Source organism: Oncorhynchus kisutch, linkage group LG10, assembly GCF_002021735.2.
Source record: "Oncorhynchus kisutch isolate 150728-3 linkage group LG10, Okis_V2, whole genome shotgun sequence".
Classification (NCBI taxonomy): Eukaryota; Metazoa; Chordata; class Actinopteri; order Salmoniformes; family Salmonidae; genus Oncorhynchus; species Oncorhynchus kisutch.
Genome location: NC_034183.2, coordinates 39,466,916 through 39,491,411, shown reverse-complemented (window position 1 = coordinate 39,491,411; position 24,496 = coordinate 39,466,916). Strand labels below are relative to the sequence as shown.

The window sequence follows — 24,496 nt, the reverse complement described above, 5'->3', positions numbered from 1 at the left end:
CAAACTTCAGACGGGCATGGACATGTACTGGCTTAAGCGGGGGGACACGTCTGGCACTGCAGGATTTGAGTCCCTGGCGGCGTAGTGTGTTACTGATGGTAGGCTTTGTTACTTTGGTCCCAGCTCTCTGCAAGTCATTCACTAGGTCCCCCCGTGTGGTTCTTGTGATCATTTTGACCCCACGGGGTGAGATCTTGCGTGGAGCCCCAGATCGAGGGAGATTATCAGTGGTCTTGTACGTCTTCCATTTCCTAATAATTGCTCCCACAGCTGATTTCTTCAAACCAAGCTGCTTACCTATTGCAGATTCAGTCTTCCCAGCCAGTTTCTGGTGTCCTTTGACAGCTCTTTGGTCTTGGCCATAGTGGAGTTTGGAGTGTGACTGTTTGAGGTTGTGGACAGGTGTCTTTTATACTGATAACAAATGTGCCATTTTATACTGATAAACAGGTGCCATTAATACAGGTAACGAGTGGAGGACAGAGGAGCCTCTTAAAGAAGAAGTTACAGGTCTGTGAGAGCCAGAAATCTTGCTTGTTTGTAGGTGACCAAATACTTATTTTTCACCATAATTTGCAAATAAATTCATAAAAAATCCTTCAATGTGATTTTCTTCTCCTCATTTTGTCTGTCATAGTTGAAGTGTACCTATGATGACAATTACAGGCATCTCTCATATTTTCAAGTGGGAGAACTTGCACAATTGGTGGCTGACTAAATACTTTTTTTGCCCCACTGTATGTCATATGTTTTACCCCCTACACCACTTTCAATAACTTTGTAGAACAGTCCTGTACGCCAAATAGAATCAAATGCTTTTTGGAAGTCGATAAAGCAAGCATATATTTTGGTGAACATGTTTATCTATTTTGGTGCCTGCCTGCCTGCCTGCCTGCCTGCCTGCCTGCCTGCCTGCCTGCCTGCCTGCCTGCCTGCCTGCCTGCCTGCCTGCCTGCCTGCCTGCCTGCCTGCCTGCCTGCCTGCCTGCCTGCCTGCCTGCCTGCCTGCCTGCCTGCCTGCCTGCCTGCCTGCCTGCCTGCCTGCCTGCCTGCCTGCCTGCCTGCCTGCCTGCCTGCCTGCCTGCCTGCCTGCATTGCCAAAGCAAGTGAAATAATAAACAATACAGAATGTACAGTTAACATTACACTCACAAAAGTTCCAAAATAACAGACTTGTCATATTATGTCTAAATACAGAGTTGTAATGATGTGCAAATAGTTAAGGGAACTTAAGGTTCTTCACTGGTTGCCCTTTTCTTGTGGCAACAGGTCACTCATCTTGCGTCTGTGATGGCACACTGTGGTATTTCACCCAATAGATATGGGAGTTGATCCAAATTGGATTTGTTTTCAAATTCTTTGTGGGTTCCATGTAATCTGAGGGAAATATGTGTCTCTATGGTCATACATTTGGCAGGAGGTTAGGAAGTGCAGCTCAGTTTCCACCTCATTTTGTGGGCAGTGGGCACATAGCCTGTCTTCTCTTGAGAACCAGGTCTGCCGTCGGCGGCCTCTCTCAATAGCAATGTTACTGTATGCTCACTGAGTGTACGGTGTCAAAGATTTCCTTGATTTTGGGTCAGTCACAGTGGTCAGGTATTCTGCCACTGTGTACTCTCTGTTAAGGGCCAAATAGCATTCTAGTTTGCTCTGCTTTTTTTGTCAATTCTTTCCAATGTGTCAAGTAACTGCCAGTCTCTGGCAGCATGAAATACTCCACACACACTGTAACTGTGATGGAATAGGAGAGTGTTCACGCACGGTTTTGTTTGCTTGTTTGTTTGTTTGTTAGCTCTGTGCTGTTTCGAGTGAGGTGTGTGTGGTTGTAACATGTATTCTCTGTGTTACAGCTGGCCCAGGATGAGGGCAGCCCGGTGCGTGGCTTCGGGGTGGTGGAGTATGAGAGTGCAGAGCAGGCGGAGGCCATTCTGATAGAGATGGACAAAACACTGGTGGGAGGACAGGAGATCCGTCTGTCTCTCTGCACCCCCGGAACCTCAGGCAGGAGCACATTGGCTGCGCTCATAGCTGCTCAGGGCGTGGTGAGTGACTGGACACACACACACACACACACACACACACACTGTAGATATACAAACACTCCCACCTCACACATTTATTAAAAATAGAAACTAGAGATCAATTTTGACTGATTCAGATACAGTACAAACTAGGGACAACCTGGAAATGCATGTGCCATGGTCAGGACTGCACACCTCTAAACGGATGGTTCCATTGACTTGCTGCGTACGCTCACTCAATATGCTTGTGCGCATTCATACATGCATACATACATATACATGAATACAAATAGCCTCCTACTCATTCTCTCTCTCTCTCTGGTGCTGTGTGGCTGTTACAGTCACCATAACGGTGGCAGTTATAATTACAGTTGTCCCAGGGTAGGACTGGCTCACAATAAACCCACTCCCTCTGACGAAAGGAAATCATGCTGCGCCCTCTCCCGCTGTAACAAACATACCAACACACACACACACACACACTGCTCGAATGTAATCAAACACATGCACAGACAAAATCACACACACACGAACACGCACGCACACACACACTGCTCGAATGTAATCAAACCCATGCACAGACAAAATCACACACACACACACATTGAAGTCTGCAAAAGCAGCACCTCATCTCTCCCCCATTCACTAATTTCTACCTGTGGAGCTGTCAGGAACTGAAGGAACTGTCAGTCTGTCGACACTGCAACATCACTAAATAGAACTCTCACTGGAGTATTCCAGCACATACCAGGTGATCCGGCACTAGGCATGCAGTAGTACCGTATAGTATTGTATAGATTCTTGTCCTCACACGACCCTGTATATCAGGTCTCTATTGAAAGTGATCAACCCTTATGTCTGTTAGTTTTACTGTAGTAATCTTAATGGAATTGATATTTGCATGTGTATAGCAGAGTGATACAAGGTAGGCCTATAGCCTCGAGACAGTATAGACTTAAAGAGGGAACATTCAATGAGAACTATTCATTAGGGGGACGATTTCCTACCCGAGTCGTGCGTGTGTAAATGGAACGGAATTCCCTTTTTAATGCACTTTTCTCTCTATGCCTATTCTGACCTTGAACTGAAGCATGAGAAAAGCACGCCGTTCACCCGCGATTCGTTTGAGGGTGGAGATGGACTAAATGAATGTGCGCTGGACGTGCGTCTACAGATACGCCGTCTTCTGACCTTTGACCTTATTCCCTAATAATTCCACCACCTTTGACCTTTTCCAATGGAAATAACACCTTTATCCGTGCGCTGTTACTTGCAACTTGATAAGAGGTATTGATACGAGCTAGGTAGATGAGTCGTCCGTTCGGATAAGGGAGTTGTAAATATAAATGACACTTGTTTCCGTTTTGACCTTTTTTAATCGCTGGAGACAAATGGGACACCAGTCATATGGCAGCCAACTGAAGCTTATCAGCACAACTTTCCCACAGTAAAGTGTATGAAATGCTGTTCCATTATGCAGAATTTAAATTGCGCTGCCTTTTAACTTGCAGGGATGGGAACTCCACAGTGTCTTAAACGATAGACTGCCTCTGTCTCCTGTTTCTATCATGTATAAATATTAGCCACTCTCAGTATGGACCGTTTAGCAGGCATAACAACCACACATATTCAACTGCCAATTTACTTACTCTTTAGTTCCCTTCGTTTTGGTACAACCGACATGATCATTCCATTAAATGACATGGTTTTGTTTACCTTCACGTGCTTCCTGTGTAAACGCTGGGACGGACGTGTGGTTGTTGCTGAGCATCATTAGTAACAGTTGATAATATATATATATTTTTTTTAAAGACGTAGGCTAAATTAAATCGTTATGGAGCGGAGCGCAGACCGAGCTGTAACAGTTTGAACCCATCGCATGGCGCAATACTTGGTCGTGTCATCACACAGTTCCATGGTTAGTGCAGGTAATAGATGAGGGTTGTACAGTATTCTCCCTACTATAATACTATGTACATTAATCATCCAACATTAACATGGGTTGAAGATCTGAATGAATCAAACCACTGTTTTCTTTCGTGCGCCCAGGCTCTCCTAAAAAATCGACAAGATCAAAGGATTTTTAAATCTGCCAATTGGCGCTGAAACACATGAATTATGCATTCGGAATTATTCAGACCCCTTTACTTTTTCCACATTTTGTTGCGTTACAGCCTTATTCTAAAATGTATTAAATCGTTTTTTGCCCCTCATCAATATCAACACAATACCCCATAATGACAAATCAAAAACCGGTATAAAAAAATTAAAACTGAAATATGATATTTACATAAGTCTTCAGACCCTTTACTCAGTACTTTGTTGAAGCACCTTTGGACAGGATTACAACCTAGAGTCTTCTTAGGGATGACACTACAAGCTTGGCACACCTGTATTTGGGGAGTTTCTCCCATTATTTTCTGCAGATCCTCTCAAGCTCTGTCAGGTTGGATGGGGAGCATCGCTGCACAGCTATTTTCAGTCATGTGCCTTTTACTGAGGAGATTCTTTCGTCTGGCCAATCTACCATAAAGGCCTGATTGGTGGAGTGCTGCAGAGATGGTTGTCCTTCTGGAAGATTCTCCCATCTCCACAGAGGAACTCTGGAGTGACCATCGGGTTCTTGGTCACCTCCCTGACCAAGGCCCTTCTCCCTCTGTTTGGCCGGGTGGCCAGCTCTAGGAAGACTCTTGGTGGTTCCAAACTTCTTCCATTTAAGAATGATGGTGGCCACTGTGTTCTTGGGGACCTTCAATGCTGCAGAACATTTTTGGTACCCTTCCCCAGATCTGTGCCTTGACACAATCCTGTCTCTGAGCTCTACTGACAATTCCTTCGACCTCATGGCTTGGTTTTTGCTCTGACATGCACTGTCAACTGTGGGACCTTTTTATATAGACAGGTTTGTGCCTTTCCAAATCATGTCCAATCAATTGAATTGACCACAGGTGGACTCCAATCAAGTTGTAGAAACATTTCAAGGATGATCAATGGAAACAGGATGTACCTCATAGCAAAGGGTCTGAATACTTACATTTCTAAAAACCTGTTTTTGCTTTGTCATTATGGGGTATTGTTTGTAGATTGATGAGGATTTGTATTTATTTAATCCATTTTAGGATAAGACTGTAATGTAACAAAATGTGGAAAAAGGGAAGGGGTCTGAACACTTTTCTGAATGAACTGTACATTTATTTGGCTTTCTTTCATTGATCCTTAATATTCTGAATCCCATTTTCTCGATATATTCTAGTCTGTGGACAAAATTCGAACTAAAAGGTGCAGCGTATTTAAAGAGATGGCTTAAGATAAATGTACTGGGAATCCTGTTGAATTGAAAACTCCACGGGAAAATCTGTTGGCCAGCAAGTAGGAGGGTTTTCAGCGGTTGAATTAAATGTATTCAGCGTGCGCAAGGGAACCACGTCTGCAAAGCCCGATACGCACCTGCATAAGGTAAGTGGGAATACCAACTACTGAGAAATGTGTAGGAAAGGGGTACATTCCTAAGTCGGAATCAGCACCTTGGGGACCACTATTCACTCTCTGCGTGACACTCAGTGAACAGTGCTTTAAGGTTGAGTATTTCATTCTGTGGAAGAGCATTCCTTGGGCTCGTTCTCTTGAACATATTAGAATGAATGAGATGCAGACAGAAACCATAGCGACATGAGAACCCTGGAAGGAGAGGAGGAGACAAATAGAGGAGACACGGAGGAGAGCCACTGTACTCAGAGGAGGAGTCCTCCTGTCATTTTATTCAGTTTGTGAAACTGAGTGTGAACACAGGACCAGATGGACCCCCCCCCCTCCTCTTTTCTTCTCTCTATCCCTCCCTCACTCTCCTTCCCTCTCTCTGGTGTGATTGTGTGGGAGTCAGGCTTTCTGATGCTTGAAGGAACCAGCCAGCAACCAACCAAACACACTGATGCGCACTGACATTTTGAGAGAGAGAGAGAGAGACTCCTTTCTTCTTCTCCCTCTGACAGACGCTGTCAGCGACAGATCAAACTGCTTCGGGGACAAACCTGTCTCACTCAATACCCAACTAACATACAATCTGTAGGATACACACTCTGTATGGCAGGCTAAAATGCGTGCCATCAGAGGTAGTAATGCACACTGTACTTCCCGCATTTAACAGGATACAAGCGAGCCTGAATTCAGCTGAACTTAGTTTGAAGGCTAGGGTAAATATCATCTTGGTAATGTTGTTGCGAACGTCTACTCTGTGAGTCAGTGTCTGCGGGATAGAGTGTGCTGTACTGTGCTGCTAAGCTCAGCCCTGCAGGTGCTAGCATTTCTAGTTCCATCAGTTTCCGTCACATAATGAGCAGGGAATATTTGAGGCGCTTGAATTCCAGCGTGTGTACTGTCGAACTAAGCTCGGGGTGTTTAGCTAGCGTGTTGTCTTCCTTGCCCTCTGGCTGAGAATCTGGCCTAAACCGAGCCAACCCACCCTACTCCCCGTTCTATCCCCTGGCTGAAGCTCCATATGGTAACATATGGAGAGGACTCCCCCACATCTCCTCCCCGGCCCCCAGTGGGAAGGCACGTCCTGACCCCTTAACTTGGTTTAGTGGCTCACAGAAAACACATTGCGGTAGCACAAGGAGCAGACCTGAAGCACTGCTAGATTTCTCCCTCCCCCCTCCCTCTCTCCCTTCCTCTCTGTCCCTCCCTTTCCCCCTCCCTCCCTGTTCTCCAGTAGCAGATGGGTGCCCTGCTGCAAACAAGTGACCATGGTGCCATCAGGAACAGCCTAATGAGGAGATCCCAGGCTCCACACAGAAACAGAAACTAGCACACAGAGTACACCATCACGATTCCACCACTATTACCACGTTTTACAATACTACACTGTCACTACACTACAACACACTGTCTGAGATAGAGCAAGCCGTGCTAACCTTTCCCTTTTGTGTGTGTGTGTGTGTGTGTGTTGGCAGATGTTGAGTAGTAAGAAGGGCTTACTGCCGGAGCCCAACCTGGCCCAGCTACTGAACAGCATGACCAACCCAGCAGCCCTACAGGTCCTCATGAGGCCCTACCACACTGGGAAACGAGGAGGTGACACACACACACACACACACACACACACCAGGCAGGCAGCAATTAGCTGGACTCTCTTCCTTGGAGGACTATTGTAAATGACATTAATAACTTATTTGCTAGCATGTCGTTTATCAGGGAGATTTGTATCCGTCTCTTCCTCTCTGTGAAAGATAGGCGTGGCCTTTTGAATAGCATGTCCCGTCCAATCAATTCTAAGCAGGCTTCTTTTTGATGAATGCCTAATCATCTGTTATAATGAACTTGTTCTCAGCCTCCATCAGAACAGACGAGAGCAGGAGGGAGTGGAGGCTGAGCGGCTGGCTCTTTAAAGAAGAACACACAATTGGGACGAAGTCTAAAATTAGCCCCTGATTAAATGTTAAACTTTCTACCTATTCTGGCGGTAGCTACCATTAGCTTTGACGCGTACATCTATTCTGAGGGGGTCGAGGGTCACTAGCTGGAGTTATGGCTAAGACTATATCTCAGTGCCGTGTCCCATGCTCTGTTTCAGGTGCGCCGTAGCTCTGTGAAGTCTACAATTTACCCGAGAAACACTTTCTTGAGCTGTTTAATAAAGACATATTTTTCTATTTAGCTTCCGTTATCCTCCAAGATGAACCGTTTTTTTTTTTACCATTCCCCCCGCCCCTCTCCATCTCCAGGGAAGTACGGGCGGCACCCCAGCCTTTCTCCGTTCCTCAGACCCCCCCTCACAGCAGCCCTGCTACAACTGGGGAAGGTACAGCAGGTGAGAATGGGTTACAGGGACTGGAGAAATGTAGCAACGTGTGTTACAGTATGTTCTAAATGTGTGTGTGTGTGTGTACTGTTTATCCTCCCTGCGCTGTTTCTCTCCCAGAGTGCCATGTTGGGGAACGGGCTGGTTCTGCAGAACCTCCTGCACATGCAGCTGGCCCAGCAGCAGCTCTTACACATCAAAGACAAGCACATCAGCAATGTGAGACAACGCGTGTGTGTGTGTGTGTGTGTGTGTGGTGTTATGTTTTTGTTGGTTGGCTGCCTCTGTCAGTCATTTGTAATGTAACATCACAACATTAGGGAAAACCTACTCTGCACAGTTAATGGGTTCCGTGCAGAAAGGATTGGTTTGCGTCAGTAAAAAAATCAAATAAAATAATCATTCTCGTAATATTGAAACTTCAGTTCCCATAGAGACTGACGTTCTTCTCTCTGTATTTCCTGCACGTTCCTGTGTGCTGCAGCAGTGAAGAGATGCGTTGCACAACTCTGGGCTTCCTGCATATTTGATGCCGTTTTTAAAAGCACATTGTGACATCGTAGCTACAGCCGTATGCAGAGAGCGTGTGAGAGGAGAGAGAGGTATCTGAATGTGCACACACGCTGCTGTGTGCTCCGTTAGCTCCAGCAGTGGTAGTACTGCTCTCAGTGGGTACGCGGAAGTAGAGCCGCGCCAGTGGAGTTGTGAAGTCGCTATCCATCTCTGCATCATCTCGCCCATCGTTTCCTTTGCGTTTCTTCTACTTCTCTCCTCCCGTCATCCACCTCTCGCTTGCTCTCTACACTCTCACTCAATTCATCACCTCCTCTGTCGTCTTTCTTTCCCCGCCTGTTTTCCTTTATCCTCCTCTTGCTCTCTTCCCCTCCCCAGGTATCCAGTCTGCTAGGTGACCCTTCTCGTCTCCTCCTACAGAAAGCCCTGGGTCTCAGACCTCCAGGACACATGACCTTGGGCAAAGGTCTGCTGGGTGACTCCCCCATCGGTGAGTGGCCTGGGCTGGTTATGCATAGACCCACAGCCCCCCCCCCCCCTTAGCACCACCTAGCCTGGGGGTCCTGCCTCGTGTCTGTGACTGTTCTTCTCAACCAGACAACCCTACATTTGCAATTCAAATCCTCCAAATGACCAAGTCAGTATTTATGGAAATGTATTGAAATGAGTATGTGTCTCGTCTGCTGGGGGATGTTGTCCATTTATCTGTGTTTGCTGGTATTGTGCTGTTTGCTGCAGGCCCATAATGGCTGACTGCTCTGGGCTGTGCAGGTCCTTCATTACAGGGATATAAGCAGCTGGAATGAATGAAATCTGGGGATTGCAGGATGAAACGGAGTAGGGGGGGGGGGGGCGGGCGCGTCTGTTCTGCTGCTGGTGAATAGATGTTATTGTAGGAGGTGCTCCGTTCCGTAATGCCTTAACCTGAGTTCATGTCATCTTCACTTGCTCCCGGCTAGATAATGGTATTTTTGTGTTGGCTACATTGTGCTGTACATTGTATTAACAGGGATTTAATAGTAGAGTAAGAATGAGAATGTTGAGAAACCTATAGTCTGAGCACAGCAGGCGTACCATACTGTGTTTACTTTGACTGTAGTGTATTGTAGGCTAGCAGGAAGTAAAGTGACTCACAGAAGCAGATGGGCCAGTCTGCGAATGAATCTGCCTCTGGTGTGACAGTCCGACTTCCTCGACTATCCTTGCTCTCTCTCCTCACCCCTCCCTCCCTCTCTCCCCTCCCTCCCTCTCTCCCCTCCACAGAGTTGGGTCAGGAGTCCCTGCCAGCGTCCAGTCAGGCCGCGGTGTCAGCAGGGGGCATGATGCCCTACCTGCAGGCGCGGGCACACCTGGGTATAGCCGGGGGAGGGGAGCTGAACGGGGCCTGCATCTCCACCGCAGCCTCTGACAGGCAGCCAGCGCCTCCTGGGACCACGATGCACGTTCAGCACCAGGGACAGAGCTACTCATTGGGAATGAGCAGCCCGGGGCTGGGCCCCCCTCCACCCAAAGCCCCAGGGGCCCACCAGCTCGGCCTATACAGCCACAGTAGCACCGACAGCAGCGCAGCTAGTGGAGTGAGTATAGAGCTCAGACACAGCACAATACAACAGGCTCTAGAGCTGGCACTGACTGAGATACCGGTAGCTCTCTCCTCTGCCCACCAGCTCTCTCTCTCGCCATCTCTCTCTCTCTCTGTGTGTGATGGCACACCTCTGAGTTTCATTATTATTCCTGTCCCACCGTTCCCACTCTGGAGAACCTCTTACAGGAGCCACAGGGTCACCATAACGGAGCCCAGCTCCCCCCATGAGCACAGTAATTAACACTGTGTATGTGTGTGTGTGTGGTGTCGGTGTGTGGCTGCCACTGTGAAGTATGTTTAATGGGATGGATATGAGTCATAGGATCTTGACTTACATGATAAAATGATGCAGTTCCACAAGGCTGTATGGTGGCGTAAGGCTAATATATAGAGGGATGATGGTGGCGCAGGGTGGCAGGCCACACTTAGTATCCAAGGGTGTACAGCATTGTGACTTGGACATCTGTAGGGCACTGTGTATTGTTGAATGCATTCATGTGGAATTAGTATGGCGTGCGTTTCAGAAATCATGCCAAATGGGTTGTTTAGTGATATGGTTTAGTGACCGCGTGGTAAGGTGAGGGGTTATCTCTGTCTGTGTCTTCAGGCTCCCAGTTGTCATATCTCTCTTCTGGGTGAACCTCCTAAAGAGATGAAGCTGCCCTCCAACCCCTACCTGAATCTAGCTAGTGTGTTACCTGGCATGGTAATGCAAGGTGAGGTACACAGACAGACACACATTCACATTCCCGGGTGTGACGCCGTCTGAAACAATGAGTGAAGGGAGGAATGCACGCTTATTGTTTAAGATTGTTGGGGTTTGCTATATATATATATAAACTTTATTTAACTTTAACAGATGATTTCCCCTTTTTTTTTTACATGACTGTGTATTTGACTGTATTCTCTGCGTGGTTGTTTGCTCCGTGGTGCAGCCCCGGGGGCCAGTAAAGCGCAGGCAGGACAGCCTCTGGCTGGGATGTACAGCAGTGCTATGCCACCTGTCTCCCAACCCTCCACCTCTCACGCCCCAGCGCCCTACAGCACAGATACCTCTGCAGACTACAGCCATTACAGCCAGGCATACTCACAGGTAACACACAAACACACACAAACTGTTGAGCCCATGCACAGTAAAGTCCTCCACGCTTCCTCATAGGGACAAGTTGTTTCTGCACGTCCTCACAAATCTGTCATGTGTTAGAGAGATGGAGAGAGAGAGAGAGGGGGGGGGGGGGGGGTTGTGGTGGAGAGGGAGGTAAAAAGATGAGAGATGAGAATTATCTAGAGAGAAAGGAAGAATAAAAAAGAGGTGGAGAGAGAGAAACAGAGAGTGAGAGATGGAGAGAGAGACTGAATAGTTGTGTATATTCTGTTCCATCTGGTGCTCTACTCCCTCGCACTGCAACACCATATAGAGATGTCTCTTTCTCTTCTCCCTCTCCTCTCGCTCTCCTCTCGCTCTCCTCACTCTCGCTCTCCTCTCTCTCTCTCTCTCCTCTCGCTCTCCTCTCTCTCTCTCCTCTCTCTCTCTCTCGCTCTCCTCTCTCTCTCTCGCTCTCCTCTCTCTCTCGCTCTCTCGCTCTCCTCTCTCGCTCTCCTCTCTCTCTCGCTCTCTCTCTCTCGCTCTCCTCTCTCTCTCTCGCTCTCCTCTCGCTCTCCTCTCGCTCTCCTCTCTCTCCTCTCTCTCGCTCTCCTCTCTCTCTCTCTCTCTCTCTCTCCTCTCTCCTCTCTCCTCTCTCCTCTCTCACCCTCTACTCAAATCAAATCCAAACATGCTTTAATGGAAATGAGTAATCCAATGTTACCAAAACAACATGCAGCACACTACACAACTACAGCTACCATACTATTACTGTGTGTGTGTAATAATGTAATGTTGTTGTGATTGTGTCGTAGGAGGCCATTCAGCAGTGGTACCAGCACTACCAAGCACAAGCCCAGAGCTACAGCACCGCCCCCCAGGAGAGCCAACCTGTGGACTACACCAAGGAGCACACACAGGTGCATTGACTCTCTGCTCAGATACTCCATTATGTGTTCACTGATTTTGGGACAGAATCATAACAAACGGGTACGTTGACCGAAGCAACATGAAGGGCAGTACACTGTATACTGTAAAGCAAGGTGGGGGGGAGTAGTGCAGTTTTATACAAGCACACACACCGTGGCTGGCCCCTCGCAGTCATGACATAACGGTGTGGGATCAAACTGTGAAGACGTCGGCGTGAAGACACCATCTCTGGCACACATAGTCACACGTCCCTCCTAATGTCATCAAATACGAAACGTTACCCTTCAGGAAAAACTATCACCTTCCTCCTCTGTCTCCTTGGTGTCTTTAAAAGTGTGTGTGTGTGTGTCTTAAAAGCCTGTGTGTGTGTCTTAAAAGCCTGTGTGTGTGTGTGTGTGTGTCTTAAAAGCCTGTGTGTGTGTGTGTGTGTGTCTTAAAAGCCTGTGTGTGTGTCTTAAAAGCCTGTGTGTGTGTCTTAAAAGCCTGTGTGTGTGTGTGTGTAACATTATCTGTGTTGTGTCCAAGCAGCAGGCGGCGGCACCGTCCTATGGGGATTACAGCTCCTACATGCAGGCTGTCAGTCAGTACTATTCTCAGCCTCCCGTGACCCAGCCACCTCCCCAGGCTTACCAGAACAGAGAACCCACCAAGGTAAACTACTGTGCACTATGTCACTGTTAGTACAGTGTCGTTGTCCTTCAGAGCACACAATCCCATGCCGAGCCTTCGACACTCCTACCCCCAAACCCTCCCCTAGTCGACACCTCCAATCCAATGTCCCAGACGGTGTATAACCCCAGTCTAGCCTCTCTATGCGCAAGGGCACGTCATTACACACCCCTTCCTTCTCTAGATGTAGTATAGCCTTGATGTAATATACATTACCATCAGCACTTAGCCTGTAGCTTGGACCACATGTCCCAGGTTACACCTAACACTGTCCCATCCCTGCTACGTCTAATAACCCAGCTCACACTGTATCCCATCCTTGCCACGTCTCTCTCTGGTTAACTGTAGTGACCTCCACTTGCCCACCTTGCCCACCTTAGCTGCTCCATCCTATCCCCCCTCCCTGCCCCCTTCTTACCCCTCGTGGGGTGTAATTCATCCGAGTAGTATGTCAGTGAGCCACTGGTGTGGAAGGCCTGTGCTCTTTAGATGCTGGTGTGTTTATTTGGAGATGATGACACTCCCCTACCCTAACCCAGGACATGGATATCCTGCTGGGAGAGGCTGTCCTTCCACACCAGAGTAGGTGTCGCGTCACAGGAGGTGTCAAAGAGTGTTGCTGTATCTGTGTGTGAAATGACAGGAGGCGGATGCGAATAAGCCCCTGTGTGGGTTTCTCTGTGCGGTCAGTAACTATGTGTGTGTTCTCTCTCTCTCTCTCGCTCCCCCCCCCCCCCCCCAGGAGGCTGACGTGTGTAAGCCGCTGGGTGTGTCTCTACATGCGGTCAGTAACAGTGGTGCACAGTCGGTGCTGCCAGCCTACAGCTCCATCCCTATGATGCCAGGCTTCATGACCGTGCCACCTCCCTCCACACACACACTCCCACCCAGCCCTGTCACACACACTCAGAGTGCCCACGCCCAAGCGGCCAGCGAATGGAACCAGTATTACTATGTAAGTCGCATGATGGTGATTTTATTCCAGATTTTGTTTGTTTGTTAGAGACAGACAGTGCACTACTCATTATGGCCAGACTCCAGTATGAAAGTGGGAGAATCAGTGCAACTGTTTTGTTGCGCAAAGGGACATGTCAAAATGCAGAATTCGGGCTCTTTAGCAGGTCTTTATTCATATAAAAAAAATCCGATTTATAGAAATGTCTATGTGGTCTATGTTAAAGGGCACTCCGTTTAACATAACAGGCTTTTAACATTTGTGTTTCATTCATTCCAAAATCATGGGCATTACTATGTTGGTCTCCCCTTTGCTGCTATAACAGCCTCCACTATTCTGGGAAGGCTTTCCACTAGATGTTGGAACATTGCTGCGGGGACTTGCTTCCATTCAGCCTTAGTCCAATGAGCATTAGTGAGGTTGGGCGATTAGTCCTGGCTCACAGTCATAGTCTGCATTCCAATTCATCCCAAATGTGTTCGATGGGGTTGAGGTCAGGGCTCTGTGTAGGCCAGTCAAGTTCTTCCACATCGATCTCGACAAACCATTTCTGTATGGACCTCGTTTTGTGCACAGGGGCATTGTCATGCTGAAACAAAATGTCATTGGATGCTGTAGCATTAAGATTTCCCTTTACTGGAACTAAGGGGCCTAGCCCGAACCATGAAAAACAAACCCAAACCATTATTCCTCCTCCACCAAACAGTTGGCACTATGCATTTGGGCAGGTAGCGTTCTCCTGGCATCTGCTAAACCCAGATTCGTCCAATAAGTGTGATTCATCACTCCAGAGAATGTGTTTCCACTGCTCCAGAGTCCAATGGCGGCGAGCTTTACACCACTCTAGCCGGCGCTTGGCATTGTGCATGGTGATCTTAGGCTTGTGTGCGACTGCTCGGCCATGGAAACCCATTTCATAAAGCTCCTGACGAACAGTTCTTGTGCTGACGTTGCTTCCAGAGGCAGTTTGGAACTGGGTAGTGAGTGTTGCAACTGAGGAGAGACGATTTTTGCATGCTACGCTCTTCAGTACTCGGCTGACCCATTCTATGAGCTTGTGTGGCCTACCACTTGCTCCTAGAAGTTTCCACTTCACAATAACAGCACTTACAGTTGACTGGGGCAGCTCTAGCAGGGCAAAAATGTATGAACTGACTTGTTGGAAAGGTGGCATCCTATGACAGGTGCCACGCTGAAAGTCACTGAGCTCTTCAGTAAGGCCATTCTCCTGCCATTGTTTGTCTATGGAGATTGCATTGCTGTGTGCTAGATTTTATACGCCTGTCAGCAATGGGTGTGGCTGAAATAGCCACCTCCACTAATATGAAGGGTTGTCCAGATACTTTTGTATATATATAGTGTATTAAATGTTCCTAGAGGCAATTTCTTTGCAGGCTGTACTTGTAGTATGAGTGCGAGGCGCCAGCCCCACTTCCTGAGCGTGTGAAGTGTGAGAGAGGGGGAGAAGGACATTAGGAGACAAGCTGAGCTGAGCAGATGGGAGGATTTACCCAGACACTTGAGCTGAACTCTGTCTCTTAAAATACTGACATAATAATACTCTATTTTGTACGGACACACTCTCCACCACCTCCTCCAGTCTCTTCCCTCCTCTTCCCCTCTCACTACCAGCGAAGATGCAAACAATGGGGACCCAGGTAGTGAGATCAGACCAGAAATGGGACACATACCCGATGTCTGGGTGTCATCTGTCTCAACCATATACTGTGCTCAGTGGACTGAAGTAGATGGGACAGTATATGTACATGCAGTCAGGTCTGGGGTTGGGACGGTATATGTACATGCAGTCAGGTCTGGGGTTGGGACGGTATATGTACATGCAGTCAGGTCTGGGGTTGGGACAGTATATGTACATGCAGGCAGGTCTGGGGTTGGGACGGTATATGTACATGCAGTCAGGTCTGGGGTTGAGACAGTATATGTACATGCAGTCAGGTCTGGGGTTGGGACGGTATATGTACATGCAGTCAGGTCTGGGGTTGGGACGGTATATGTACATGCAGTCAGGTCTGGGGTTGGGGCGGTATATGTACATGCAGTCAGGTCTGGGGTTGGGACGGTATATGGAGAAGGTTTAGCGAGGGGTCTGGATCTTACAGTAAGTAGTCGTGTTTACTTTGTCTCTCTCCACCCTTCAATCTTATATCGTCTTCTCTCTCTCTCTCCATTTCCTCCCTCGCTCTCTCTCTCTCTCCATTTCCTCCCTCCCTCCCTCGCTCTCTCTCTCTCTCTGTTTCCTCGCTCTCTCTCTCTCTCTCTCTCTCTCTCTCCGTTTCCTCGCTCTCTCTCTCTGTGTTTCCTCGCTCGCTCGCTCTCTCTCTCTCTCTCTCTCTGTTTCCTCTCTCTCTCTCTCTCTGTTTCCTCTCTCTCTCTCTCTCTGTTTCCTCTCTCTCTCTCTCTCTGTTTCCTCTCTCTCTCTCTCTGTTTCCTCGCTCTCTCTCTCTCTCCGTTTCCTCTCTCTCTCTCTCTCTGTTTCCTCCCTCGCTCTCTCTCTCTCTCGCTGTCTCTCAGAATCAGGCTCGGGGGCAGAAGCGGGAGTACCCTCACTTGGCGGTGCAGAATATGACATCAGAGGGCGTGTATGTGGGGCAGCACTCCCAGGGGCTAGGGGGGCAGTACGCTGACTACTTCAAGAAGAAGAGGATCTAGAGATGACCTATGACTCCCCCCCTCCCTGCACCCTAACTCCTAACCCCTACAGTACATACACACAGTCTCGGGTTTAGTGTTGTACGACTTTGGTAAACACACACACCGTTATGTCGCTTTTGTCCTTTTTCAAGCCTTAATTCTGAACTATTACTCTCTTCTCAGTTGATGTGTAAATGTTTATTGACTAATAATCTGTACATGGTTTGTATTGTATATATGAGCTGCTTTTGTATTTTATGGCCAATCAGTCAGTCTGCCTTGTTGAAGGCCAGTCACTGTGTAGTCGGGTTTCTCTCTCTCTCTCTGTTTTTATCTCTCTGTGTACCCTTTCTTCAAATGGGGGAAACTGTACAACGTTGCACACAGAGTTGCTTTGATGCCTTGCTGTAACTGACGTGTTTTTCTCTTCCTCGGTGTCTTTCTCTTTTTCTGACTGCCTCAGTGTCTCTTTTTATCTCTCTTCGCGGAGACCTTGACTTGGCGCGTGTGTGTGTGTGTGTGTGTGTGCGCGCGCGCGTGTGCGTTTTTTTTGTGCCGTGCTGTAAGCGTAGGAGTGATCAGCCATTCCCAGGGTACAAGGCGGCGGGTCTACCCTGGAAACTCAAGAGACACAGGAAGGAGAACATCCAATCACTGCTCTTAACCTTTAACAATGGACACTAACCCTAACGTAGCAGGCCGATGCTAATGGACACTTACAAAGGCTGGGCTGGTCTACTAGCAAATGAATGGACACCTAAACGTGGTATCTTATAGCCATTAGAATAGTCACCGAGTGGACACTTCTTTGTGCCCATATAGTTATGTATTATAACTTGGTTGTAGATGGACACTTACTAGGCCTTCATATGGTCCTGTGTTTGTGATAGCTACAAGTTTGAAACCTTCCTGTTGTTTTCTGTAGGGGCCATGGAACAGTGGCTCAGTCGCTAAACGCAATAAGGAGGAGGACTCCCAGGTTTTCCCAGGTTCTTCTCTTCTTTACCCACTGTTTTTATGTTTTAAATGCGGTGGACTTTTCAGGAACGGGAAGGACTCTGGAGAGACAAATAAACCAACCGACACTTTAATACCGCTTAATAAGCTGCCATTAGAAATGAATTCCCAAAACAGAAAGATTCAGGAGAGTAGCCATGTTGAATTATCTCAGAGATGTTGTGGACTCCAGGGTTGGAGTCAATTCTATTTTGAGTCGGTCAATTCAGGAATTTAAAAGCCAGAAGTATGTAATAATAAATCAGCAATTTTCATCAAGCAATGAATCTAATTTCAATTCATCCCCTTAAGACTCATGTGGTACAGTGCAAGTGAAAAGGCCCTGAACCCAACCCTGGTGATCTGACAGAGGGGGTGCAAGGGGTATGAAGGCCCCAGGAAAGGGCATGGATGAGGGCTAAGTGTTGGCACAGGTATTCAGCCTGAGACCCAGGCAATAACGACAACTACTGCACCAACAAATATCACAATGCCAACACGAAGGCGTTACCTCTCTGCTATAATAAATCAAATCTGCCCGTCTCTTGATTTATCTCTTTTCACCTTTCTTCCTGTCCTTTTCTCTCGTTATATGCTACCTACTCTCTAATCTTGTCTGTTTTCATCCTCCACTCTTGACTTGATGAGGCTGCGTTCTCCTGTGTCACGTGACTTGATGTGTTTTAGTACTGTCATATATCATCATGCTCTCAACGGGCGAACCATCTCAAAATTATATTAGTGTGTGACTGTACATTATTTCAACCCTTTCAATGCTGTTACACTGGCTTAAAGCCACACTTTTATTTTCACTGTGTGTGCACGTGCGTGTCTGTGTGAACTGCCCAGTAGGACTGGGTTTTTCCAGCCAGCTGATTCCTCTCTCCCACCAAGCAATGCTTAGAAGTGTGTGTGTGTGTAGCTTCTTTGTGTGTGTATGTGTGTGTGTGAGAGAGAGAGAGACCATAGGAGTCTGTCTCTCTGTCAGTGGCTGTAAAAGGCAGACCCAGGCAGTAAATCATGTCTGTCTGCCACGTATTCAGGCACTTTAGGCCAGTCTGTTGTCTTAATAGTGTTTTGGTGATTGTATTAGCTTTTCTCGGCAGTCTCTCCCACTCTGCAATTACCGCGTGTGCCACAGTGCTATGCAGAGCTCTGTGTGTGATATGTGTGAGAGTGATTTTGACCTGCACATTTCCCCCTTTGCCTATAGCAGGTCCATAGGTTTTATAGTTATTCAGTCTAGTCTATGCTTTTTTGTGTGTGTGTGTGTGTGTGTGTGTGTGTGTGTGTTAATAACCTTCTTTTGGCAGGTATGAGGGGAACAGACAACAGCGAGGGAGAGAAAGAGAGGGACAGAGACTGGAAAAACAGCTCCTGCTGCGAGCACAGCCAGCGTTTATTGGCACTGTCGTTCCATTTGAATTCCTCTCTTTCTCTCTGGTCGGTCTCTGGCTGATGGGTGTTGGCTGTGTGTGTGTGTGTGTGTCCAGAATTGAGCTGAGGGCTCCTACGGTAGGCTTCAGGGCAGGCCTGTTACCATTTTTAATAATAGGGCTGATAATCACAGCACAGTTACCTCTGCAGGACATGTCTGTCTCCTTTAGGAAGTATTCCCTATAGTCTTTCATATACACTGTATGATGTGCCAGTTGAAAAGAGGGGGGAAATTAATCATCAGCAGTGTAACTGGCCTCAAGGGCCAGAACTGAGCATCTCTCGTCTTGAGTGCGTTTAGCTTTGCTAGAACTAGAGACCTGACCAGGGGTTGCAGTTATGGAGTCTCCCATATATATATATATATCTGTTGTGCCTATCTCTGCATGTTGCCAACCAGGCGTATCGTTATATTGATTGTAAACAAGATTCTTTACCCCTGAACTACTCAGTCAGTGTTGTAGGAGAAACAGTTTAGTTGACCTGTCTGTAGGCACGGTGCATAGCGGTGACGCAAGTGTTGGTACTACACTGGGTGAGCCTGCACCTAGGGTACTGAACCATATGAACTGTGTGTGTGACCACAAAGCTTTGCAATACTGAAGTATTTTAAGACTGAACAGAACATTTAAAAAGCTGTAGACATAGATTGGCTGTGCTTTTTGCTTTGTACGGTTCTCTTTGAAAGTATGTGGATTTTTTTCTGACCTAAAATCTCTACTGTAGATTTTGCAATATTTTATATCACAACTACATTGATATTGCTTTACTGTGAATAACTTATTTATAGAAGCAATTGAAATTTAGCATGCATATTTACTGCTTTAATCTAGAAGAAACTCTAGTTAATATTGTATCAGACTTTAGGAATTTGACACACCAAACATATTTTTTTTTTTGGGGGGGGGGGGGGGATTTTATTCATTTATATTGTGCATTTATTTATTGTCTTATTCCTCTGAAAAATATATTTGTTTTCTCTCCTTTATGGGCAAAAAGAATTGTCTTTTACATTCCGGAATAAACATGGACTGAAAAAATAAAAAATGTCTCTCTCATTCACTGGCTCCCTATCTGAGAGCACACATGGTCTGTCCCTAGTTTAAAACCATAGAAATATAATGGATAGAACTCACCCCTATTTCAATAACCTGTTGATTGTTTCAAAGTAAAGCATCTGCTTTACACATATTGCCGAAAACATCGGATGCCTCTTCCCAATATACATATTTTTTTTACCTTTTGCAAAAAAATCTTAACGTTCTTATCAATATCACATTTTCCACCTTTTCCCATTGTAACAAGTGCTACTGTTTGTGTCTGCATACTGTAAAGATACTGGAAGTGGTGTAGGCCATGTTGGATGGGTCACATTCATTTCATGAAATATATATGTTCCGCTAATTTCTATTTCTGTGGTTTTACCTGTTAACTGGTCTTTAATCAGACCTTTTTATAGGCTCTTCTTTCATGCTGACCACACAGTTCGCGTTACGTGCACAAGCGTTGCAAAATAAATAGGATCATTTCATCCAAACTGCTCACACGAGTCAACAAGTGTCTGCATAGCCAGAAACTAAAATAGAACTTGGTTCTATTTGACGCATGACACGCTGAAAATCCCGCCTCTCCCATCTTCTCATTGGTTTTAGAAGCATACGGTGCATTCTGAAAGTATTCAGACCCCTTTACTTTTTTCAAAATGTTGTCACGTTACAGCCTCATTCTAAAATGGATCAAATGTTTTTCCTCATCAATCTACACACAATACCCTATAATGACAAAGTGAAAACAAGTTTTTAGAAATGTTTGCAAATTCATAAAAAACATACCTTATATTAATATAAGTATACAGACCCTTTGCCATGAGACTTGAGATTGAGCTCAGGTGCATCCTGTTTCCATTGATCATCCTGGAGATGTTTCTACAACTTGGACTCCACCTGTGGTAAAATCAATTAATTCGACATGATTTGGAAAGGCACACACCTGTCTATATAAGGTCCCACAGTTGACAGTGCATGTCAGAGCAAAAACCAAGCCATTAGCTTGAAGGAATTATCCATAGAGCTCAGAGACAGGATTGTGTTAAGGCACAGATCTGAGGAAGGGTACCAAACAATGGCCTCCATCATTAATAAATGGAAGAAGTTTGGAACCACCAATACTTCTTAGAGCTGGCCGCCTGGCCAAACAGCAATCGGGGGAGAAGGGTCTTGGTCAAGGAGGTGACCAAGACCCTGATGGTCACTCTTAAGGAGCTCCAGTTCCTCTGTAGAGATGGGAAAACATTCCAGAAGGACAACCATCTCTGCAGCACTCCACCAATCAGGCCTTTATGGTAGAGTGGCCAGATGGAAGCCACTCCTCAGTAAAAGGCACATGATAGCCCGCTTGGAGTTTGCCAAAAGCCACCTAAAGACTCTCAGACCATGAGAAACAAGATTCTCTTGTTTGATGAAACCAAGATTGAACTCTTTGGCCTGAATGCCAAGTGTCAAGTCTTGATGAAACATTGCTCTGGAGCGGTCATCCCAACAGGACAATGCCCGCAAGCACGCAGCCAAGACAACACAGGAGTGGCTTCGGGACAAGTCTCTGAATGTCCTTCAGTGGCCCAGCCAGAGCCCGGACTTGAACCTCATCGAACATCTCTAGAGACACTTGAAAATAGCTGTGCAGCAACGCTCCCCATCCAACCTGACAGAGCTTGAGAGGATCTGCAGAGAAGAATGGGAGAAACTCCACAAATACAGGTGTGCCAAGCTTGTAGCGTCATACCCAACAAGACTCAATGCTGTAATAGCTGCCAAAGGTGCTTCAACAAAGTACTGAGGAAAGGGTCTGAATAGTTATGTAAATGTGAATACAGCTTTTTATTTTTAATAACTTTGCTAAAATTTCTAAACTTTTTTTTGTTGTCTGTCATTATGGGGTAGTGTGTGTGGATTGATGGGAAAAAACGATTGAATCCATTTTAGAATAAGGCTGTAACGTAACAAAATGTGGAAAATGTCAAGGGGTCTGAATACTGTCCGTATGCACTGTATACCCACATGGGTGAGAAAGCTGAACTGAGGTTCACACTCCAGTCCAGTTGGTGGTGGTAATGCACCTTAAAGTTGGTTGCCAATCGCCATTATAAAGTCCACAGAAGATGAATAGGAAGAATAAGACTGACTGAAGGACAGATTACCAGAAACAAACAAAATGTCCCATTTTATCTGTGGATTAATTGTCAGAGTAGAGAACACACGATTTTGTGTGACTCAAAATGGGTCAAAATTCTACAAAGATCCAGGGGAAAAAAAGGACCTTGTGCATTTCAGTAAAATAACAACCTAATTTTTATATCCCAGCAAGCTAACTAGCTAAATGTTCATGTGTTTCGACCTGTCCCTAAATTAATATAGTTGGTTCAGATGGTACACACACATGCGCGTGCCCGGTGCAGTCAGCATGTTTCTCTTTTGTCTCCTTCCTTCTGTCCATCCATCCACACACCCACACACACAATCTGTCATTCTGTAGAATAAAAAAATAAAAAAATTCAATAAAAGACATGCAATATCTGACATACACATTATGGCTATACTTAAGCTGTTTAGAAATCTGAGCAGAGTACAGAAAAGTTTGGGATTAAAATATGTAACACTATACTGCCCTCAAGTGTCCCCTCACAGGTATAACATGTACCCCAAATTCTATTTCTGTGGTTTTACCTGTTAACTGGTCTCAAATCAGATTGTTTATAGACTCTTCTTTCATGCTGACCCCACCACAAGCGTTACGTGCACGAGCGTTGACAACAGAACGTGGAACATCGCATGATGAAAGAAACACCAGAGAGAAAGTTATTCGGCTGGTTCTAGTTCCGAGGTGGTTCTACAGTATTCCATCCAGGGTTCTGCGTTTAAAGAGGAGCTGCAACAGGTTCAGTCTTAAAAAGGGGAGGTGCAGCTGTCTGGGCTTGACTGATACTGTCATCACCCATCCATTCTCCCTAATGCAATCCAACCCACTGCTACAGTATCCTGTATCCCACTCCTCTTTCACCACTCCCAGAGAGGTGGCTTGGATCCATGCAGTCCCTGGTCCGATGGGGCAGGGTGTGAATGTCAGAATCCTGGTCACTTAAATACATGTGGTTGGCTTTTTCACAGTGTCATCTTCACAGTGGCCGCAGCAATCCCTCACAAAGGAGCTCACATATACCATGATCCTTCACAGAGAAAAGGTCTATCTTACACAGGTCCAACTAAGGACCCCTCTCCCTCTGGGTTGAATGATTATGATACAAGTCCACACACAGAGTACATACTGCATGTAGCAATATGAAAAAGGCGGAGCTGATGCGCTCTAATAAAAAGGTGAAAGGTCACACTGCGGTAGCTCCCAGGTGGAATATCAGCCGACGGCTCAGTGGTTGGCTAGTGGGCTCATTCATCTGTCAACGTGACTAGGGTCAGTGTCACATACAGTGAGGGGTCAAAGCTACGTGTTGGGATGTGTTTCATTCTATACGCAATGTATGTATTCATCCATATATTATGTGATCTATAGTAGAGCATCTTAAAAAACAAAAAGTGAAAATATAGTGGAAGTCAGCGACAGTGTGAAATAAAGTGTCTTGAAGCACTGATTCCGATACATGTGGGTTTTTAGTCCAGGTCACCATGGTCTGTGACCCTTGACCTTTCACTCTTTACTCCTGAGATTGTCTGTGTGATAGGTAAGGCTGCCATGTTTTACAGGCTGCTGTTGGTGAGCATGCGGGTGAACTCGTCAATGAGACTCTTGAAAGTGATCCTCATCGCGGGGGTGTTCTCCCAGCACTTCCTCATCAGCTCATACACCTGCAAAAAACACAGAGAAAATAATCATTATTACTCTAACATCTACTCTAACATCAGCTCGTACACTTTCAACACCCACACACAGTCAGATTACACACAAAGATTTCTAGTCATGCAATTTCTAGTATTGCCGAATTCCTCTCGGGCTCTATTCAATCCGTATCGCAGAAGTTCAGCGTTACAGCGTGATTGAAATTTAAAGACAATGTTCCAACGTTAGGGGAGACTGCATTCACAGTAAACGTGACACATGTCAGCTCAATAGAAAATGAACTTAAAATGTAAATTGTACAATCTGTAACGCTTCAGCCCTTAGTCTTACGATAACAATGTAAAGAAAAAATAACTACAGTTTTTATTGACAAAGAGCACTTTTCTAGCTCCATGAATTACTGAAATAAATTCTCTTGAGGATGGTAAATTGAGTGATATATTGAGAAGAGAGCGTATATTGTGAGTGGTGGGGTGACTAAACGCCGGTAGTTAGCCACAGTGCCTTCGGAAAGTATTCAGACCCATAGATTTTCCCCCCACATTTTGTTACGTTACAGCCTTACTCTAAAATGGATGAAATAAACAAAAAGCAAACTCGGCAATCTACACACAATACCCCATAATGACGAAGTGAAAACATATTTACATAAGTATTCAGACCCTTTGCTTTGAGATTCAAAATTTAGTGCAGGTGCATCCTGTTTCCATTGATCATCCTCAAGATGTTTCTACAACTTGGAGTTCAGCTGTGGTAAATTCAATTGATTGGACATGATTTGGAAAGGCACACAACTTTCTATATAAGGTCCCACAGTTGACAGTGCATGTCAGAGCAATAACCAAGCCATGAAGCCGAAGGAATTGTCCATAGAGCTCAGAGACAGGATTGTGTCGGGGCACCAATCTGGGGAAGGGTACCAAAACATTTCTGCAGCATTGAAGGTCCCCAAGAACACAGTGGCCTCCATCATTCTTAAATGGAAGAAGCTTGGAACCAGTAATACTCTT

General features: G+C 46.1%; 2 protein-coding genes across 7 annotated transcripts in view; one reads left to right on the top strand and one right to left on the bottom strand.

The window, feature by feature from the left end:
• Positions 1 to 19,243, top strand: part of LOC109898133 (ribonucleoprotein PTB-binding 2-like) — a 75,591-nt gene extending 56,348 nt beyond the window's left edge. The window contains exons 4-15 of one of the 3 annotated variants that reach the window (XM_020492949.2): positions 1,850 to 2,041; positions 6,970 to 7,090; positions 7,741 to 7,826; positions 7,938 to 8,036; positions 8,709 to 8,820; positions 9,594 to 9,907; positions 10,523 to 10,631; positions 10,851 to 11,008; positions 11,815 to 11,919; positions 12,458 to 12,580; positions 13,341 to 13,553; positions 16,086 to 19,243. In XM_020492949.2, coding sequence (XP_020348538.1) covers positions 1,850 to 2,041; positions 6,970 to 7,090; positions 7,741 to 7,826; positions 7,938 to 8,036; positions 8,709 to 8,820; positions 9,594 to 9,907; positions 10,523 to 10,631; positions 10,851 to 11,008; positions 11,815 to 11,919; positions 12,458 to 12,580; positions 13,341 to 13,553; positions 16,086 to 16,223 — 1,770 coding nt within the window. In that variant the 3' untranslated portion in view covers positions 16,224 to 19,243. The remainder of the gene's footprint in view (positions 1 to 1,849; positions 2,042 to 6,969; positions 7,091 to 7,740; positions 7,827 to 7,937; positions 8,037 to 8,708; positions 8,821 to 9,593; positions 9,908 to 10,522; positions 10,632 to 10,850; positions 11,009 to 11,814; positions 11,920 to 12,457; positions 12,581 to 13,340; positions 13,554 to 16,085) is intronic. The other 2 variants (XM_031833660.1, XM_020492950.2) reach the window with 2 other exon arrangements.
• Positions 17,277 to 24,496, bottom strand: part of LOC109898129 (tyrosine-protein kinase JAK1-like) — a 67,898-nt gene continuing 60,678 nt past the window's right edge. For 2 of the 4 annotated variants that reach the window (XM_031833658.1, XM_031833659.1), the window contains exon 24: positions 21,825 to 23,494. In XM_031833658.1, the coding sequence (XP_031689518.1) occupies positions 23,387 to 23,494 (108 nt within the window). In that variant the 3' untranslated portion in view covers positions 21,825 to 23,386. Of the gene's footprint in view, positions 23,495 to 24,496 lie in introns of all 4 variants that reach the window. The other 2 variants (XM_031833656.1, XM_031833657.1) reach the window with 2 other exon arrangements.